Below are 22,444 nucleotides of genomic sequence, written 5' to 3'. Positions count from 1 at the left end.
TAAGTAGTTACTTTATGCCTTTCCAGATTAAATGACTATGTTTGCATGTCTGTATTTATTGTAGTTGTTTCAGGAGTCATGTGGTGGCTGTATTATAATTACACCAGTGAGCCCAGCATAGAATTAGAAACTGAAAAGGAAAATATGAAATTATTATTTGGACTTTCTATTTTCTCTACAATTATCACGGTAAGTCACTTTATCTGACAAATTACCTGGGCAATTTGTTCAGCATGGTTTAAAGTGGGACTTCATCAGAACGTAACAGTAAACTAGCAGGCTATAGCTAATTTTTCTGTTTTTGCAGCAGCAGCAGCTCATGGGGTGGAGCATGCTGCTATCCCAAGCCACACCAGCCTCACATTGATGATGGTCTCATTGGCTTGTATAGCTCATTTGAGGCCTCTGTGCCAAAACACCATCCAGCTCCTGCCCTCCTTGCCACGGCTTTCACTCAGCAATGGTGGCTAGCAAGAAATAGGCCCTTTCTTCCAATAACTGCTCAGTAGTAAAGGCTGGGAATGGTAGTGCCCCCCCTTCCCTTAGTACCACCTCCCCCAAACTGGTGCTTTCTAGATGTGTTGGACTACAATTACCATAATTATCCTGCCTTGATCCACCTGGGAGAGGCAGGAAAATACAAATCAAAATTTATTATTATATTATTATAATTATGGAAGCCATAGTCAGTTGGAGAGCACCAGGTTTGGGAAGTCTACCTTGTCCACTGCCTGTGAAGACAGAGAACAGCAGCATTCACTGTCATATAAACTACTTCTGTTTTGAATAACTGCTGTAGTGTAACTTGTCTACATGTACATGAAAAATGCCAGATTATATTGTTTATAATGTATCATCACTTTAGCTGTCCCATTCTTATTATGACACAGGTACTTTCAGATGTGATCAGTATAAGCCTTGATAAAGCTTGGTGGAAAGACATAAGAATAGTGAAAGCTGAAAAATACTTACAATTCAGTTCACTTTCATCAGCATCCTTATTTCTTTATCACTTTGTGCTGCTATATTTTAAGTATACCTGTGGAACAGTTGTTTTTTCCCCTAAAATAAAATTTGTCATTGTTAGGATTGTATTGAATAAGTATAGAAAGATCAGATTTCATGCCCTGCATGAATTAAGAACATGTTAGTTGACATCAGTGTGGTCACAGTTCAAGATTGCATTAAAATTAATGTGGTGAGTTTGTTAGAACCAAAGTATTGTTTTTCATGGAATGATCACTATATGTCTCCCTACCTTCTCCCTCTTCACTTTATTTATATCCTGATTTTTCCTAGAGCCAAGACACAACAAATTTTCAAATTTAAAGAAAAACAATATGCTTAAACATGCAAACAACCCTGACAGTTAATATACAAACAACTTTTCATTTGTCTACACCAGAACTTGAGTAAAAATGTACCACACAATGTCATCTCATAGAATCATAGAATTGTAGAACTGGAAGTAATCACAAGGTCCATCCAGTCCAACTCCCTGCCATGCAGGAACTCTCAATCAAAGCATACCCAACAGATGGCCATGCAGTCTCTGTTTAAAGACCTCTAAGGAAGGAGACTCCACTACACTCTGGGGGAGTGTGTTCCACTGTCTAACAGCCCTTACTGTTAGTTCCTCCTAATGTTGAGGTGGAATCTCTTTTCCTGGAGCTTGCATACATTGTTCCAGGTCCTAGTTTCTGGAGCAGCAGAAAACAAGCTTGCTCCCTCCTCAATATGCCCCCCTTCAAATATTTAAACAGGGCTATCATATCACCCCTTACCCTTCTCTTCTCCAGGCTAAACATCCCCAGCTCCCTGAGTCGTTCCTCATAGGACATGGTTTCCAGCCTCTTCACCATTTTAGTCGCCCTCCTTTGGACATACTCCAGTTTCTCCACATCCTTTTTGAATTGTGGTGCCCAGAACTGGACACAGTATCTCAAACACTGTGTATATTATAATGATTTAATCATCAATGATGTAATTATGTGATGTCATTATTAATGAAATCATAGGCAGATTATTCTAGCTCATAATTTTCAGACTACATAAGAGTAGTCTATGTATATTCATTATTGATAACGTCACAGTGCAGTTCACTTAAGTTGTAGATGGCATGCACTGTGTTTAAATTCTTGTCAAGTTATAGCAAAGAGAGAAAAATGATCTTCTGTGCATTTGTAACACTAGATCATAGGCACCTATATTGCACTTTCAGATTAGCTGAAAGTGGTTTTGGAGGCTTCCAGAATCAGTAAAAATGTGAATCATACACCCTTCCTATATCCTATTTCTAGCACAAGAGGGCAGCATCCATGCTAGGAGAAGAGAGCTATTCTTGTAGTTTTTTAGTGTGCCTTTTTATATTGTATGTTGCTGCTTCTTTTTTGCATTTTGCTGTTAAAACTAACTTGTTACTGTACAAAAAAAACAATTCCTCGGAAAAGGCACAATGTTGTGTTTCAGTATCTTCCTTTTATGTATACATATGACAGGTCTCTTTAATATGCTAGTGCTTCTTCCTGCAAAAAATGCTGCAACCAAGATTTTAGTAACATTGGGCCCAAAAGACAGGCCAAAATAAAGCTGCTTCACCTCACTTTTGGAGGTATGCTGTTTCAATGACACACACACATCTTAAGAGGCCAGAAGCTGTGCCAAAGCTGTGCTCCAGTCCTTAGGACTGTAGCATGGCTTTGGTGTGGCTTCCGGCCTCTTAGGACGCATGCATCACTTAAACAGCATACCTCCAAAGTGACCTGTAGCAGCTTTATTTTGGCCTGTCTGTTTGGGCCCATTCATTCTCATCTAAAACCTATGAAACAACACTTGATCTTAGCCAAAATTTTATTTTAATTAATTAAATAATAATAATAAAACCTATGAAACAAACAATATGTTTCCTGCATATTTTCCTGTACAGGAGGCTGGTATAAAATTCATGTTAGTGAGTCTGGTTTTGAAATCTAAATCCTAAGGTTTGCTGGTTTGTTAATGAAGCATTCTAATGTGGTTTTTTTTTTCTTTCTTTTCATAGGTTGTTTTAGTTTTCCTGATGCTGATATTAAGGAAGAGGATTCACCTGACTATACAGCTGTTCCAGGTTGCCAATAAAATAATTGGCAATGTTCCTTCTCTGTTTTTGCAGCCTCTTTGGACTTTCATAATACTTATTTTGTACTGGGTGTACTGGGTGGCTGTGTTACTTAGCTTAGGAACTGCAGGTTAGTAATCTTCTTTTCTGTGATACTAAATTACAAAAATATTAAGCATTATTATTTGCAAAATCCGTACATCTATTCTTTCAGATAATCAAAATGAACACAAGATATTTATGTATAACAACAGTTTTATTATTTTATTGCAAGTATACTTTTTGCTATGTTTCTATGATTTCAGCACATTACTGAGGATGCATATATAAAATCCAGTCTCATTAGACCCTACAAGTTCTTAATATTGCCTTTGTGCGCCTGAAAGTCATTGGCCAGGATCTTGTTGCTGTGTAAGTTCTCCATGCATGTGGTTGTGCATTTTTTATTATTGCAGAACAGTTGCATTCAATTTGTGGTCATGATAGTGGAGTTACATGAGCATCAGCACAGAGCAAGCAGTTGTGCATTTTCAGCTATGTGTAACTGTGTGTCATTGTAGAAACAGGCTACATTGATATTTATAGTAGAAGGTACTCTGGACTCCAGTTGGGCATTTGTGAATATGCCTAAATGATGATTTCAAATCTAGGCAGTTCAGCACTAGCCGATACTAGGAACAGGAGGCAGAGGAAGGTAGAGTTGATATCAAGGAAGAGCAGGTCTGTAATGAGGACCAAAGTGCCTTGTCATTGGTTTCACAAGCAGCTTTGCAAAGAGGGTGGTAATTGTAATACAGTTGAGCACATTAGAATATGGTTACCATTGCACATTGTCCAGTGCACAATGGGACCAAGAGCATGCATATAGCACTATTTATATAACTGGCTACATAAACATCACCATTTACAGTGAGACTCATAAATTCATAGAGTTGGAAGAGACCACAAGGGCTATTCAGCCTAACCCTCTACCATGCAGTAAGACACAATCAAAGCACTCATGAAAAACGGATGGACCGTAGCACAATCATTGCATAATTATCAGACAGTAAATTAAGTTATGCGAGCCTGATACAAGATCTTGGAAACTGTTTCCGGACTAAAACTGCCATAGCTGTTTAGCTGTTTTCTGGTGTACTCAGAATGCACCTTGGCTACAGTTGCTGTAAAGAGCTGGTTTGTGTTTCACATAACTTTCATTCTTGCAACCATGATTTGTCCAGCCTTCCTGGAAACACTTACTGGGCCGTGTGGGCCGTTCTTATTTGATTCCCTGTACAGCATAAAGGTCAGCATTTCTTAGCAAAAACTGCCTCACTTTCTCTTACTCCACTTTAAGGCGGTTGAAGAACTATGGTCTTGGGTTAGAAAGGGAAAGTTGACTAATCCATTCTTTTTCAGAACACATAGTTGTTGTCACAGTAGGAAAGCATAACATATGGTCAGTGATCTTTTTAATGCATCCAATAATGAAATATTGTAGAAGAATCAAATCTGTGCAAATAGCACAAAATGATAACAAAGATTATCCATGTGTGAAGCTTAATAGGCAAACAGCCACCAGCAAGCAGTATTAACTTTTCTTTAACCCTCATGTAATGTGTGTGTGTGTGTGTGTGTGTGTGTATTTTTTGAAAGAATTTGAATTTTATGATCTGTGGGATATTTTCTGAATCCAGTTAGAATTCCAATCTATTATGAGGTATAAAAATGTCAAAAAGAATGTTTATGTAAGTAGAATCAAGTGTGTTCCAAAGAAAGCTCAAGGTAGACTGAAAGAAAGTAAAATGAAATCTCCTAAAATAAACTTATATAAAAATACACTTCTTGAATTCTGAGGCATTTCCTCACCCCAATGATTTTCAGTCTCCCTGCGCAATAGATAAAATTTTGATTTTGTTGAATATGAGTCTTATCTAGCGACAGGTACAGCATATCAATAATTGCAATGTGGTAGTAATGTGGTAATATTTTTTTGTCTTCATATGTTATATGGACTGGGACAAAAAGTACCTCAGTGCCAAAAAAAATCATTTTAAGGATTTTTTTTAAAATTGCAGATTTCATTGCGTTGTTTATAGAGAGGAAACTACATAGCAAATGGCTAAAATTTGGGGACTTTTTTTGCACCTGTGGTAGAATGTCTAAATTGTAGCTCTAGTTCTAAATGGATTCTGGCTCTGCAAGACTAAAATGACATATTCTATTAATTATTTTATTTAGTTAGTTAATTTATAACTTGCTTTTCTCCCAGTACAGGACCTAAGATGGTGTACATGACTTTAAAAACCACAATGTGTAACCTAGCACACAATAGCATCAAAGTACTTGTTGTTCTTTAAAAGTAATTTTTCCCAGTTGACTAATATATGATTTTAAAATGCAAGCTGCTGCTTATTATGCAGAAGTGGCTATTTAAAGGTTGGGTTTTTTAGATGTCTTTTAAATGACAAGAGACAGATATCATTTAATCCTGGTTCTGCTCAAGCTGCCACATTACAAAAAAAATGTTAAATTTGAAGAAATGGCTATAAAATCAATTCACTGATGTCTGTGTTACAAACATTTTTGCACATAGAAGAGCATTCCTGGACAAGGTCATTGAGCTGCCCTTCAGTCAAGTCACAATTACATTTCACTCAGCAAGTATTCCCAGTAGTACTGGTTGTGCTTTGTCTGATAGTATATCAAATGTCTGCAAATTTCCCCACCTCCATCTGCAAACAAGCACTGGCATGAGGTAGCATTAGACTGGTGATATATCCTGGTAATTAATGCTGCAATTCTGTCACATTCAGAAATGAGTGCACCTAGCTGCCAAATGCTACCTATTTGGGGAGAAATTTGCTTTTCTAGTTTCCTAGCCTGCTTGATACCTTCTGCATACAAGTTGAACAGCTAGGGTGAAAGGAAGCAGCCTTGTCTGATCACTTTTCCAATTGGAAACTATTCAGTTTCTCCATATTCTGTTCTGACAGTAGCCTCTTGTCCTAAGTACAGATTTCTCATCAGGACTATCAGTTGTGTTGGCACTCCCATGCCTTTAAGGGCGTCCTGTAGCTTTTCATGATCTATGCTGTCGAAAGCTTTGCTATAGTCTATAAAACACACAAATTATTAAAAATATTGCATAAAATTACCTTCAGGCTATGTGTATAAGGTGTAGATAAAACATAAATGAATTTTGTGTTTAAACCTGGGTCCCATCTCCAAGGAATATCATGATATGTGTGTGTGTGTGCGCGCACAAATAAATGTACAGTCATCCCTCCATATTTGTGGATTTGATATTTGCGGATTTGATTATTCACTGATTTCATTAATATGTTCTCTCTAGGACTGTCTAGGTCCTCCAGTGCAACTCTGTGGTCAACTTTAACTAAAAGTTGCACTGAAAGACCATTTGTAGTTACTCCAGTGCCATTCTATGGTCAGTGTATATTGGACATTGACCACAGAGTTGCACTGGAGGAGCTACAGATTTCTAGAGAGGTGTCCTCTCAGGTAAAAACAGTGTTTTTGTTATTTGCGGTTTTTCCATATTCATGGGGGCCTTGTTCCCCCTAACCCTAGCGAATATGGAGGGACAACTGTATTCCAAAATCTCCCCAAAAATTTGAAATCCAAAAGCCATCTGGTCTCAAGCATTTCAGATAAGGAAGACTCAACTGTAGCTGTTACATTGACCAAGTATTTCACTTACCTGTTCTGTAAACTGTTTAATGTGTGTGTGTGTGCGCGCCTTCAAGTCAACTTATGACGACCCCATGAATTTCATAGTGTTTGCTTATGCAATGAATAGTCAGATGTGGTTTTTCCAGTTTCTTCATCTGAAATATAGAAGATTATCGCACCAGGGTTAAAACGTTCCCCGGTGCGTTCTAACGTGCACGTGTGGGGGCATGCACGGAGCCTGATGGGAACACAATGGGGCCCAGAATGCTATTTTACCACACAGCGGAACGCTGCCGTCGCCGCCGGGCATTCCCATTGCATTCCCATTGAGTTCCAGGGGACGCCATTTCTGGGAACTGTTTCAAAGAGTCCCCAGAAATGGCGTCACCTGGAACTCAATGGGAACGCCCGGCGGCAAAGGCGGCGTTCCAGTGTGCAGTAAACTGGCGTTCTGGGCCCCATTGCGTTCCCGTCACGTTCCATGCGCGCCCCCACACGGGCATGTTAGAACGCATCGGGGAACGTTTTAACCCCGATGTGATAATCTTCATAGCCTAAAGCATCTGATATTGATTGGCAGTCTCCCATCCAAACACTAATCAGGGTTGACTTAGCTTCAAAGATCAGATTGGATCTGGCACCTTATTTAAGTCCTGCCCAAACTGTTTAATACTTTTTAGAATTGTTATATATATATTTTTAAGTACTATTATGTTGAAAGTATGGATATAAATGTAAATAACAAGTGAGAAAGCAGATAAGCAATACTGTTTATGCACAGTAATTACCATTTAGAAAATTGTGAAAGGTAGCTAATCCAGAATAGTGCTATGTACCAGAGTGTGAGCTTTCATTTCAAGTATTTTTATTTAATTTTTGTCAAAATATTTTATCCTGCTATATAACCAAGGATCTCAGGATGATATACATGTTTATATCTTTCTTCAGTATCTATTCAGAGTCAAAAAGAAATCTGTTAATTTTGCAGTTGCCTTCATGGTTGTAATCAGATGAAATTGTACAATGCAAAAGACATGTGGGTTGCATACTGAAACATTTAGAATTATACATCCTACCAGTGTAAAAGTCCTAATAAATTACAAATCATCTCTTTTAATTGTTATAGCATAATAACCTGTTCAGGAAATGACCAACAAAAATAGCTAGCTTTGCACTGTCTTGGTTCAGCTAGTCTTAGCCTTGCAGCCTTTCAGGTTGTGGCTTGAGGTTGAAGCAGTGTTCAGTCAAGGCTGACCTAAATGAGGACTTCTCTGCAATCCACCAACTACTTGCACAAAAGCATGCTTTCCAGGGAATCAGCTAGTGTGTTTCCAGACTGTCTGCACACCAATCCTTGACCTCTTTTATTCTCACTTTAAGCTGTGTTGTGTATTTTTACAGATTTAGCAATAGCTACCAATCATTTGAACCTCCTATACTGTATTGACATGTGACATTCCATTTTCTCTAAACCATGGCCTGTCTTATTGGAAATTAGTTTTTTAACTTCTTTTATATGCTGAAAACATAACATGGTTTGTTAAACCAAGGTTCATTTTGTTGCCCAGAGTAGCTAACTATTTCTAGTGAGCTCCCAATGATTTGTGTAGTCATGCTTTGAAGAATCAGGATGGGACAGTCAACTGTGATTTGATGAAACAAGGAAGTGGGAGAAACAGGGTAGGAAGGTCCACAGGATGTCACCACTCATTCCCTTCCAATTCTATGATTCTATGATCCAATCCCCCAAATCATGTCCTGAGCTTGACTAGATGTTCACGAAGCAAATTTGGTCAATGGCAGAAGTGTGTTGAGAAGCTCAGGAGACCAGCTTGCTTTAGTTAGAACATGACTGAAGCCTCTCAGATCACCTTTCCCAGATTTCACTCCTTCCCTGAGAAGTGGAATAATTTAAGGAAGAAGAATCATTGATTTGGAGCCTGCCACTCTTTTTCCTTTTCACAGATTTCCTGTAGGCTCATTGCTTGCCTTGTCAGGAATATGGGCCCTTGTTTTGGCATGCTCAGTTCTTCAGGGATTTTAAATACTAATAGTAAGAACTCAATCAGCCCCAATTCAGAGTCCCAGTCTGTGAGTCCAGCCCAAGCCTACTTATGATTGTGGGTCAGGCTGGTTTCCAGTACCTCTATGTCAGTGCCCCTGGTCCAATGAAACTGGCCTGAAGAAACTGGCTGCCTCCTCTTTGGATGAGTTGGAATCTGAGCCCAAGCCAGTGGTAGCTCACGGTTCTTTCTAAGCTGGGCAGCAAACCCAGTCATTGTAATATTTACAGGAGCTATCAAAGCTGCTGAGTGCTATCCCCCAAATAGTATCAACACCTTGAATAGCAACTTTAATATTTGCCCTTAAATCTGACTGGAGACTCCCAGTTGTCACTGGGCTAAAAGCTTTTAACTGTGTGAGATAGAGTTCTGACAATTATGGAAAATTAGCAGTGTAACAATGCTACCCTGTCTTTCCTGTTCTGCAAACCAAATCACTAACATATTTGCAGATGATTGCAATTACACATTTAGGAGCTGATTGCACAGCTTTAAAAAGCGGCTTACCTCTCCTGAATTGAATTCTAATTCAGGCTGCATCCTGATACTATCACACATGTTTTTGCCGCCTACGCCATTGTGTGGGTGCATCCTGGGTAACCTCTGGCTACAATCCGAGTTCAGCTGGCCTCTTTTCAAAGCCGGGAGCTTCCCGGCTTTGCAGATCAACCATCTGAACTCGGATTCCCGTCCAGCAGTGTCAGGAGCAAAAACAAGTGCGATGGTATCAGGATGCAACCTGAATTAGAATTCACTTTGGGAGACGTAAGCTGCTTTTTAAAGCTGTGCAATAAGCTCCTTAGTATTGTATACCAATATGGGCCCACTGCAAAAAGTTGTGGACAAAACTGTATACCTGATTCCAAAAATACGATTCTTTACTAAACAAACAGAATAGTTAGTCCGGTCTTTTATTTGCATGGTTGGATCATAGCTAATGTTCTGTTATATTAAATATTATTATAGGGAAACATTTTCTATAGCCTGTCCTTGGAAGGAAAGCCTTGCCATTGTGAGTAAAGTGTCCTTGTCATGAAGGTCACATATTTGACTTCTAAGAATGAAAACAATTTCCCAGGACAGTGTGTCTGCACTTAGAATCTCCTTTCCCTTCACTTCCTCCCCACCTCTCAGAATTAGAGGCTGTTAGAGGTCATACCACCAATATTGCACTGAATTTGTTTTCCAAAAATAATAAATCCTGCAATTATAGATAATAGGTTCCTGGCTACTATTGGGGGAGTGGAGAGGAAGCAGTCTATTTCAAATCTGACTTCGTAAATGAAGAGGAAATAGAAACAGCTGATTCTAATGTGTTGTTTGGCTTTAACTACAGTGTGATGGTAGTTAATTTGTTAGGCATACTTTGAATTATGAGTTCTGACTGATAATGTACAATTGTCCTATTTTCATTTTTGTTCTGTTAATCAGGGTTGGTGTTCTACATCAGCTACTTAGTTATATTTGTGCAATTAAATAATGTCCCCTAGTCTGACCCCCCCCCCCCCCCCCCCATCTGCTTTACTGGGTATCAGGCATACCAAGAGAAGGTGGTCCAGTGTGCTAGTAATCAAATCACATCTGAATTTGTTTCTATCCTCCTGCAAAGTAAGCAAGCCTGTGACAAGGAATTGCAACAAGACTGCTTCTGATTGCCACAGTTTCACTCTCTGGTGGGAAGGAGGTGGAAATATCCTCTCACTTTCCAATTGCCAGCAGAATGGACCTTCTTCTCTCCTTTTGAAGTTATACATGAGTAACTGTGTTACAGAATACCAGCCCTGTATCTTAACTCTGCACCAAATTTTAACTTTTAGCTAATTTCATAGAAGTGTAATCATTTGGGGGAGTACACTTCATCTCCTCTTTGGACCAAGAAATAATCTTGTAGTAATCTTGTAATGTCTTGGTTTGGAATATTAATAATGGTATGTTACATGTAAATCTCTGAATTTTATACTTGGGATAAACCACATTTATCTACCAATCAGCTGAATATTATACAGATTGAACCATGGACAGAGCCTGGCTGGAATAAGAAAAGATATATTAAAGGAACATTGCCATCTCCTTAAATATTCTTGCTTGATGAGTCATTATATTTTTGATATTTTTGTAGGGAACGCTCAAGTCATTTCAGGAGGGCAAGTGGAATACAGATTTCGATTTGGCATTCGCTATATGTGGTGGTACCACTTAGTTGGACTTATTTGGACAAGTGAGTTCATTCTAGCATGTCAGCAGATGACCGTGGCAGGAACAGTGGTTGCTTGCTTCTTCAGTCGGTATGTGTAACACTCAATATCCTTGTCATAATTTTTATCTTAAGGTGCATCTGTAATGTAGAAGTAATAAATGCCATGACTAAATCCTACAAAATTCTGGAATTTGTAGTTTTTGAGGGATTAGCACTTTTTGGCAGAGAAGGCTAAAGACCTTGTAAAATTACAGATCCCAGGATTCCATAGAATGGAGCTACAGCACTTAAAGTGATGTCAAACTGCATTATTTGTACACCATAGATGCACCTTTAAAAAACCTATAGAAGAAGTTGTATGGTTTTTAAAGCTGGAATCCTATATCTACTTATCTGAGAGTGAAACCTCTTAGACTTGCTAGGAATAGATGTGTACAGGATTGCACTGATAGTTAGGATTGTGAATCACAAGAGGAGCTATTGTAATTTATGTCCAAAACACACTGCAGAAATAATCCAGTTTGAGACTGCTTTAACTGCCCTGGCTAAGTGCTAGGAAATCTTGGAATCTGTAGTTTATTGTGGCACCAGAGCTCGCTGACAGAGAAGGCTAAATGTCTCACAGAACTACAGTTCCTAGAATTTCCAAGCATTGAGACAGAACAGTTAAAGTGGTCTCAAACTGGATTATTTCTGCAGTTTTGGACATTAGTGTCTATTAGATTGAATTGCTGCTTAAGCAGTTCTTTTTTCAAATGTTGTTTCTGTCATGAACTCAGTACCTTCATTCAGACATAACACAAAGCTTTAGTTAAGTATTACATGAATGAGAATCAAGATGTAGAAAAGAGAGCTTATTGTTATGTCCAAGCTGGGATAAACAGTGGTTAATTTTAACCATTATTTGCCTGAACAAGCTAACATTATACCGTGATTTGTGATCCTGGCTTGTTTGGATAAAACTAACCACAGTTTCATCTTTGTACAACAGGATCAAATGGAGTTAATGTAAAGTAGAAGCAGATGTTTTCAATCTTTTACTTATGGCTGCAAGGAGAAGAGAGTGGAGAGCAAGTTTGTGGACATAATGCTAAGCTGTGGTCTAACATTACATCCAAATTAGTCCAGTATTTTATTTTAGGCAAGCTATAATCTCACAATTTAGGTCAGCATAACAACATTGAACAACTTTATAGGCTTTCTTTAATGTTTGTTAAAATAATATATGTAAAGCATATTTAACTTAATAAGTGCTATACAAATGGTAAGAAAACCAGTGGCTCACTGTGGGTCATCTAGGAAGGAGTGAATGTGAATGATAGATCTCTTTATGTTGATTCTAGAAGTACTACACTTTCAGCAGAAGTCAGCATCTCTAGCACCAATAAAACTGCAATTCAGGCAATGTCTATTTGGTTTTACCCAAGAATGAATTCTGTAATATCAAAAGAATTCATCTGTTGACATTAATTATAAACCACTTAACCCTCCTGTTCATGAAGTAAACTAACTTGGAAAATTTTTCTGTTATGCTCTATATTTATCATGTCATGTTGTACAAATATTGGCCAAGATCCAATAAGATTATTAGTAGAGCATAAATTTATTTTGGAGTGATGCTGGTCTGTGTGTGTAATGCTAGATCTTCCTCCCTAAGTGCTCAAGGGCAGCCGGAAGCTCTTGAAAAAAGCTCCCTCTCATCTCCTGTAGCCACTGTAACCATGCAGTGTCTGGATCCAATCGCTCGGAGGAGTGGGATATAAATAAATAAATAAATAAATAAATAAATAAATTATTATTATTATTATTATTATTATTATTATTATTATTATTATTATTATTATTCTAAGCACAACACAGGCCAGAACAAATAAATTTGGAACACATTGTAGTAGGGGTCTGTAATTTGTGGTCTTCCACATGTTGTCAAACTTAATCTCCTGTTGCTCTTCACCATTGGCTATGCTGTGTAAGGCTGAAAGAAATGACAGTCCAACAATACCTGGAGGGCCAGATGCTACCCATTTGTGTGATAAGCCTGAGTTCTCATAATAATGTAGGAATATTTGGGATATATATTTAGCAGAATGCCGAGGGGCTAGTGCAATACTAGCTTAAGTTGGAAATAGGAGAAAGTATGTAGGATGCTATTGTAAGATAAAAAAGACATTGCCTAAGGAAATCTATCTTAGAATAGTAAAAGAGATGGACAAGAAAGTTGACCTAAACTTGGTTAGAAAAGCTCTAAAAGCTGGCTCTCATGTCTGGGTGTAAGATAACATCCATTATTGAGGTTGGAGCCTCATGGATGCTCATTCCAGTTAAAGGAAAATAAAGAGATTGACTTCTTGAGAGAATGGGAAAGTGATGTCTGCAGGTAAGGAAACAAAAAAAATTGGGTACATAGACCAAAGAAAGATACAGCAAGGTGAAAAACAAAAGGACAGGTCTTATATAAACTCCCCTCTCTCACTATTCACTTTATATAAGCATTGATGCCTCTTTACTTCTAACACCCCTTTTCTGAAACATTTGTTTTAAGTCCACAAGATTAATCTTCTCTGTCAAGAACTGGAAGTAGTCTCTAGGAAGTGGCTTGATGAGAATGTTAGCAATAATTTCTTTTGATGGACAATACTTCATCTCAATAAGCTCATTTTTTTGCAGATCTCTCAACAGGTGATATTTCATATTTATGTACTTGGGGTGTCAAATGACCCTCCCAGTCTGTGTGAGTTTCATGCAGCTTTGGATGTCTTCTAGATGCTCTATAGAGTTTGATTAAGTTATGCCAATTTCCTCTAGTAATTGGCATTGCCACATAAATTCCTTGTATGCTTGAGCAGCTGATGCGTATCCTGCTTCAGTAGATGAGAGTGCTATAGCATCTTGGTTTTTGTTTGTCCAGTTAACTGTTCCACCTCTATAGAAGAACGGGTTTGCACTAGTAGACTTGGTAGGAGGTTTGCCATTGCGTTCTTCCGAGTCTGAGAGCAAGTGACTTGGCCAAGGTCAGCCTGCAGATTTAATGGCCCAGCTGCATTTCCAGATAATCAGTGATGACTTATGGAAACAAAAGGCTTGAGTACACAGACCAAAGAAAGATACAGAGAGGTGAAAATGAAAGGGCAGGCATTCCCTAGACTCCCCTCTCTCACTAATCATTCTATACAATCATTTCATAAAGGGTTGAAGACCTTCCTCTTCCATTCGCCAGATGAAGTTGCTGAGCATGCCTAAAATGGCCAAGATGAGTAGTGACTGAGGAGTTGTTTGTTTTTATTTATAGCATATTAGTATATTATTTTATTATTTTATTATTTATAGTGTGGTGTTTTTTGTTTGCTTTTATTGTTTATGTTCTAGTGTACCGCCCTTTGGTGGAAAGGGTGTTATAAATAAACTATTATTATTATTATTATTATTATTATTATTATTATTATTGATACCTCTTTGTTTCCAACAAATATGTTCATTTCTAGTGTGCAGCAATGTAACTGCCTTCCCGCATCCAGTTTTATCTCAAGTGGAAGACAAGTTAGCATTGGCTTATTTCATCCCAGCTAGAAATATTGATCCCACTACTGTTCCCCCAAACTAGCACTCATGCGTTTCCCCTCACTCCTTCTGGTGGAGGAAGAATGCCATTGTGGCTTCCTGGGTAGCTCTGGGCCTTTGGCGTGCCCTCTTTTCAAATCCAGCACCATTAGATCAGAGCCTTTTTATGTGCTGTATCTCGTGTTCATTTTGTGCTACTTGTGTTTTGTAACTCAAGATTATTTATATTTGGTTTGAAAAGGCAAATACACAGTCTTATAGTACTGAGCTCTCTTCCTAGCATTTTTTTTCTTCACATGGGGGCTGCATATACTTCAGAATTAATGCAGTGTAACACTGCTTTAACTGCCATGACTGCGTGCCATGGAATTCTGGGATTTATAGTTTTGTGAGCTGTTTAGCCTTCTCTGTCAAGAACACTGGTGCCAAACTGCAAATCCCAGAATTTAATAGGATGGAGCCATGGCAGTTAAGGCAGTGTCAAGCTGCGTTAATTCTGCAGTGTGGAGTGCATTCTATATTCTAATGAATGTAGAAAACCAAAATAACAATGTTATTCACTTGTTTTGGGATAGTAGCATGTCACAAAAACTTTGTCACATTGCACACAGAGCCTTTCCGTTTAGCTAGTAAGCAGTTACAGGAAACAGAACAGCCTTTACCTCAGCAAACTTGCTTCCTAACTACAGAAAGCAATCCATTAGACACTCTACAGTCTCCCCATAAGTGTGGAGGGTGGAGAGTTGTTTCAGCTGGATTAGATTTCCAGGGGACATCTGTTTGACCCGAAACAACAATACTAAAACTGTACTTTGCTTTCTTTTATTCTAGATGAAGGATACATTCCTTAGAGGCCTTAATAATTTAATAAAAGTAATAGTTTCATTTAACAGCTACTCTTTCATGATTTGTGAAAGAGGGGTCAGTGTCTGCTTTTAGAAAAGGAACTTTGTCTTGGGAGATTAAGTACTGAATCTTTGGAAGCTTTAGCTGAGTGGCAGAGCAGGTCAGTGAATAAGATTTTAGATACGAGTTAAAGTCCTCATTCAGCAATAACATTAACTGAAGAGCAGAATCCCCCAACTAACATGCTTCTGACCATGCTGACTGGAGTATTCTGGGAGTTGCAGTCCAAAAAGGAATAGTTATAAGATGCCCGTAAGGGTAGGACCATCTCATAAGATTGTAAAGTACCTTGATGCTATGGAATAAAATGTATGTATGTGACTTTAAGTCTCCAGTTGATTTATGGTGGCCCATTATATTTTTATAGGGTTTTCTTAGGCAAGGAATACTCGGAGGTGGTTTTGCCAATTCCCTCTTTTGAAATATTGCCTACAGTGCCTGGTATTCATTGGTGAATTCCCATCATATCCCTCTTTGCAGATAAAAATGGTAGTGTTTATACTATGCAGTAAGTCCTTTTAAAAGTTGTAAGTGCAAATTATTTTCAGATTTAGTAATCGAAAAGCCAATGAGTCCATACCAAAGTTACAATGGTGCCTCAGTAAGAATTCAGCTCAGAAAATTACTGTTGTACAGATTGCTGCAGCAGTGGCAGGACTGATTTCTTTACTTAAGTCTACTCAAGTCACAGTTCTGCTTCTAGCTGTCTTGCAGAAGCCTGCTAAACTTAGAATCATGCAATAACTACTTGACAACACTAGGAAGTGCTTAATAATCTCTCCCCACTCCGGTCTTAATTTTGACTTCAAATCTTTGGTAATACTACAGGTATAGCTTATATTGAGGTATAAGTAAATAGATGTGTTCCTCAGCATTACTTATTTAATTTGATGCCAGCAGCAGAAATAATATGGAAGGAATAGGGATAGGTTCCTACATCATGTTTTAGCAAACTTTGTATTCAAAACTAATAATATGCATCTGTAAAATGAAACAACCAGGCCAGGTAAGCCTAGCCAACGTGAACAAAATCATGTTGAGCCTTCTAGAAATCACTTGAAAGCTTATTCATAAATGCATTCAGGGATGATTTTTCCTTCACGAGCCTTCCCTTTTACTATTTCCATCTTAGTGGCCAATTTACAGATTCGTTTATTTTTTATATGGGGGCATGCAGTGGGTGAAGCCCATAGCCATTTTCTCTCTTTTGCTGTTTGTGCATGCTCAGGAAGGCATTCTTGAGGCAGCTGCTGTCTACATTGCTATTGTGGGCAAGCAGAATTCTGCTTGTTCCTACCTTTATTACAATACATTGTTTGCTACAGACATGCTGCTTGCTAAAAGTGGCACCTATTTTAGTCTATTTTTGTCTAGCTCTCCTTCGCTTGTCCTCCTCCTCAGTGGACAAGCAGAAAAAATGGGCACTGGCCAGCTATAAAAAGACTGTGAAAAGAAGCTACTTTGTCAGAGGCTTTCTTAACTGAGGAACTGAACAGACAGGCCAAAATAAAGCTGCTTCGTGTCACTTTGGAGATATGCTGTTTAAATGACACACGCATCTTAAGAGGCCAGAAGCTGCACCAAAGCTGTGCTCCAGCCTCTTAGGACACATGCATAATTTAAACAGCATACCTCCAAAGTGACCCAAAGCAGCTTTATTTTGGCCTGTCTGTTCAGGCCCTGAGTTATGCTTGTACTTAGTGATCTCTCCTAAATAATTTTAGCCATAGTAGCTATTTATTACTTTATACCCTTTATTTCTGTACTTGGTTTTGATAAACCACTTTGCTGCTCATTTATTTATTTATTATCTATTTTAAAAATCTTTTTTGCTACAACCAGATATAGGAAGCCCCTGGCTAGAACCAGGCAGTTGAAGAAAGTGTTAAGAGACTCATCAAAAAGCATTTCAAAATCTTCAGTTTGCCTTCATTAATAATCCACTTGCTAATCTCATAGAAACATAAATGTACAATCCTGTTCTTATTTGCAGTAAGAAATTTGTGTTTAATATGAAGGCATAAGCCTTGCCTTTTGTGTGTCATATATTTGGTTACTATTTTTATTTTAACATTCTGCAGTTATATATTTCCCAGGTATGACAAATATTTCACATGTAAGATTTTATGAAAAGACATTTTCATTAAATAAAGTTCAAATGAGGGGGGAGATCTATTTCAGACATACAGTATAAGAATTATATTTCTCAGAAAGTATGTCAACATACTTGTTTTACATAGAAATCCAGCACTTACCCCTGAACTGTTCCCCTGGCTTGAAAAACTTAAATATATGCATACCATTTTCCTGGTATTTCCTAGTAAAAATATTGTGGTGTGCGCATATATAAAGATAGCCTTATAGCTGTAATGTAGCTATAACTAGGGAAAGGCTGTAGGGATTGTATTACTATGGTACCTCTGCCAGTGTGGTGTGTGTATATTTGAATTCCTGCTTAGGTTAAGATTTAATAAAAATATAGTTACAGAACTTCAGTTTCTTACTTCACTTTTCTGGTCTTGTCTTCTTGCATACTGATCTCATATGTAAAGGTCTTGAGAGAGAACAGTTGAAGGATTACTTCTAAAGAGTGAACATTTTAATATGTGGTATTTATTTCATTCTTTCAGGAGGCAAGTGCTGACTGTAAATTAATAGGAACCTCAATTTAAAGAATATTTAATGTCAGCTCACAGAAATCTATAATTTGATCCTTTTTCTTTCCCCTTTCAAACTTCTATTATAATATTATAACCAATCATGGATAAATACAATCCTAGAAATGCTTCAGAAATACCTTTTGGAAATGAAGGCCAACTCTAATTTGCTATTGTAGAAAAATATAATTAGCATTTTAAAGGTGACTGAAAAGCTGCATGAATTAGATTAGCATCAAGAAAAAAGATCAACAGTATTAGATATTATTTCAAGTCATGTAGCAGCTTTTGCCTGGATGATGGATATTATCTTAACCTCTCCAGGGCACATAAAACTCTGTGAGTGGAAGATAGTTCACTCCTTTCTTGAGTACAATCTCCAGAATGTGTACAAAAGAGTGTCCCATAGTACACCTATGACCATTCCTCTATTCATGAAATAGTTTGGTGCAGTTTCATAATATTTTAGAGTAGGTTGCTATTGGATGGTATATTGCAGGTAGCACAGCTCCTTCTATAAGCAGAGTGGGCCTTCTGAAATGAAGACATTGGGTGTATGTAAATTATAACAGTGTAAAATTTATGGTCATCCCATAAAATATTATTTGGGATTGATTGAATTTCATTCAAGAGAGGTCAGTAAACACAGGACTACTGTCAGATCAAGAGGATTTTCAAAGTATGTGGTGCAAATCCAAATGCCTGCACTATGCTCGTGTTTCATTTTCTGTGCAGTTTTACATGCTTGTTTATTTTTATTCTAGAAATAAGAGTAAACTATCAAGTCATCCACTCCTGTCTTCCATATCAATGCTTTTTTGTTATCATCTGGGAACAGTTGTGAAAGGGTCCCTTTTAATCACAATAGTGAGAATCCCAAGGATCATTCTGTTGTCTCTGTATAACATCCTCAAAGAAAAGGTAGGCTGGTCCTTTTTTTCCAACACCATAGTATAGCAATTAAGGAACCAAGGGCAGGAAAGAACTGAGCAAGATATGAGAATGTAGTCTTTATTTTACTTATTTACTTATTTATTGATACTGATAGAGGCTTCCTCCCAAAGCCTAACTGCAGATAACAATCTATTGCCATAAAAAATTATTGAATCATCTCCACTCTCTGATGGTTTATTCCTAAACTTTTGGCAATATGCTCAAGCAGGCAGGTTTTGTCAGAGGCTTTTTACAAGGCTTCCAAGAGCTGCTTTGGCTAGGACTTTGGAAGTCTCTAAGTGGGCTTTAGTTCCATAAATGTTGGCGTAGCCATTGTACATCCTTGCTGTTTGGACTTGGCTGTCAGATATTATCATTAAGAGTCAGCTTTGCTTTCCTAACATTGTGTCAAACACATGGAAAGAAGTATTTGACCACTCACCCTCTCTAGGTAGTGAGTAGCCACATTCTGAGAGAGCCAGAGTGGTGTAGTGGTTTGAGCTTTGGGCTCTGGCTCTGGACACAAGGGTTCGAATCTCAACTCAGCCATGTAAAGCCACTGAGGTGACCTTGGGCAAGTCCCACTTTCTCAGACTCAGAGGATGGCAATGGCAATCCCCCTCTGAAGAAACTTGCCAAGAAAACCCCATGATAGGTCCACCTTAAGGTTGCCATAAATCAAAACCTGTTTTGAAGGCACACAACAACAACAGCTTCAATCTGTCATTAGTATCTTGTTTAAGTAAAAAACAGTTGCACAAATCAAGAAAAAAAAAACATCACTGCATCTTTCAAGGATTTGTTTTAGTATTGATTTCCTAATTTTAAACATAATTGGCCAGCATCCTGTTGGGAAGTTAGGTAATCATAAATTGACTGATGATCACATAAATGTGAATCCATAATGTTGAGAGCCAGTGTGGTAGAGTGGTTGGAGCAATGGACTATGACTCTGGAGACCAGGGTTCAAATCCTCTCATGGCCAAGGAAACCAGTTGGGTGACCTTGGGGAAGTCACATTCTCTTGGCCTCAAAGGACAGCAAAGGCCCTCTGAACAAGTCTTTCCAATAGAACCCAGTGATATTGCCCACATATTTTTGCCTTAAGGTCGCCATAATTTGGAAGTGGCTTGAAGGTGCACAGTACCAGTAACAAATTTCAATCCCACAATTATGCAATGTGAGGAGAACAGAGATGTAGCTACGAGTATGCCATTGGGACCATTGTATAGGCAGAGCCAGCAGTACAGCAGTTGTACAATATGTCCCAAAGCACAATGTATCTGGATACGCAACATGTTCTGTTATGGAAGGTGAGCCCATGTTGTTGTGCAGTGAGATATCTTACATGGTGATCCATTGTGCATCATTGCAGTTCACTCATAAGGTTGCATAATGTCTCAGCAAGATAGTCCCATCTGTGTAATATTATGCATCATAGCCTCTGTTACAGAATCTCAGCCATTATTGTTCAGATGTTATCCTTAAGCTTTCAAATGTTTGTTCTAATTCAAAATATAAATACAGCTGGCCCTCCATATCCATGGATTCTCTGTCTACCAGTTCAAGCATCCAAGGCTAGAAAATTTATATATAAATTTATTTATTTGAGGGGAATTTTTAAATGCTTTTTTAATTGATTTTATTGAGATGTTTTATATTCCAATTGTATGCCGCTTTGATCAAATTTTGGAAAGGCAGATTATAACAAACCTTGATTTTGCCCTTTTATATAAGGGATGCCATTTTACTATACACTGTATTTCATGGGACTTGAACATCCATGGATTTTGTTATCCATGGGGTGTCCTGGAAGTTGAACCAAACCTCATGTGGATACCAAGGGCCCATTGTAGATAGATAAATAAATATTCTATAATTAGCTTTTTTCTGTCACTTATTTCCCCCCTCTCCAACTTTATAAAAAGTAGCTTTTGTTTTCTGCTTTTAAAGGAGAATTATTGGTCTTGAATAACTGGTTTTTAGGTCTACGTAAATGTTATAATAGTGTATAACAGCCCATTGGTGATCATTGGGTTCCCATAAGACAAAATTGCCAGAAAATCTCTAGTATTAACAATTCATCCTAAACATGCAGCAGTTAGGATGATGCCAAAACATCTAGAAATATCCACTAAAAGTAATAGGGATCCTACATTAGATAGAATGTCAAAGTCCTCTTTTTCTCTTCTTTTTTCCATGAACCTGTTTTCAAATATCAGTGCCAAGAATATTCATGGTATCAGACTTAACTGGAAAGTTAATATCCCATTGAAATCACTGGACTTCATTTGTACACCAAGCTAAATCTGTGTGACATAAGTGAGCAGGTGATAGGAGGAGTTTGAAAGCTTTTGCTTCTGGTTGTGTCTCTAGATCAACTGACTGTAGCTAACAGTAATGTTGGTTTGATTCATAGAATCATAGATTTGGAAGAGACCACAAGGGCCATTCTGTCTAACCCATGCCATGCAGGAATACACAGTCAAAGCACCCCCGACAGATGGACATCCAATCTCTGCTTAAAAACTCCAAAGAAGGAGACTCCAAGTTCTTCCTAATGTTTAGGTGGAGTCTCTTTTTCAGTAGTTTTAATTCATTGCTCCATGTTCTAATCTCTGGAGAAAACTACCCTACTCCATCCGCATTATGACACCCCTTCAAATATTTCAACATAGTTATCATGTCATCCCTTAACCTTCTAGCAAGCCATCTTAAAAACATAGTCCCCATAGAACAAAGATGGGAAAAGTGTGAACCACTGACCTCATGTGACCACACACCCCTTTTTTATGGCCTTGCAGTGTCCCCAGTGCTTTCCGGCAGTTTTATTTCAGGGGGAAAATGACATTGTGGTTTGCTACTGAAATTCTATTGATATACTATCATCCATGGAAAAGAGAACTAAATGCACTACAGTGAAAAGGATTGCCAATGCCAGTGTCAATTTCTTTGTAATTCAGTATTAGTAGTCAGTATCATATTAATTAAAATCAATATAAGTTGGTTTGAAGTTAATTTTTGTATTATGTATATGATAAACATTAACCAAGTGAAGGGACCTTATTTACTAGTTATGAATGGGATGATTTTGAACATTTTAATAATGGTTAATGAATAACACATTTCAGTTATTTTTTTTAAAAAAAAATATGCATATACACCCAGTTTTTAATGTACGTATTTTTATTTTTGTAAAAACTAAAAATAACACAGAGAGAGAGAGAGAGAGAGAGAGAGACTTGAACACTCAGCCAATCTGAAAAGTCATCTCAGATATATGGCACAGATTAACCAGAGTTGTGAGTCCAAACAGCATGACTCTGATTAATCAAAAGCAAGAATGGAAGCTTCTAAA

At 37.9% G+C, this 22,444-nt stretch overlaps 1 protein-coding gene across 18 annotated transcripts in view; it reads left to right on the top strand.

Annotated features, from left to right (window-relative positions):
- Positions 1-22,444, top strand: part of SLC44A3 (solute carrier family 44 member 3) — a 155,230-nt gene that overhangs the window by 116,935 nt on the left and 15,851 nt on the right. For all 18 annotated transcript variants that reach the window (XM_089515683.1, XM_089515677.1, XM_089515674.1 and 15 more), the window contains 4 exons: positions 65-189; positions 3,041-3,227; positions 10,955-11,120; positions 18,918-19,074. In XM_089515683.1, the coding sequence (XP_089371809.1) occupies positions 65-189; positions 3,041-3,227; positions 10,955-11,120; positions 18,918-19,074 (635 nt within the window). The remainder of the gene's footprint in view (positions 1-64; positions 190-3,040; positions 3,228-10,954; positions 11,121-18,917; positions 19,075-22,444) is intronic.

Source organism: Sceloporus occidentalis, unplaced genomic scaffold (assembly GCF_023333645.1).
Source record: "Sceloporus occidentalis isolate IW3139 unplaced genomic scaffold, rSceOcc1.0.p SCAF_3, whole genome shotgun sequence".
Classification (NCBI taxonomy): domain Eukaryota; kingdom Metazoa; phylum Chordata; class Lepidosauria; order Squamata; family Phrynosomatidae; genus Sceloporus; species Sceloporus occidentalis.
Note: the sequence above shows the minus strand (reverse complement) of the source record. Positions and strands in the feature narration are given on the sequence as shown.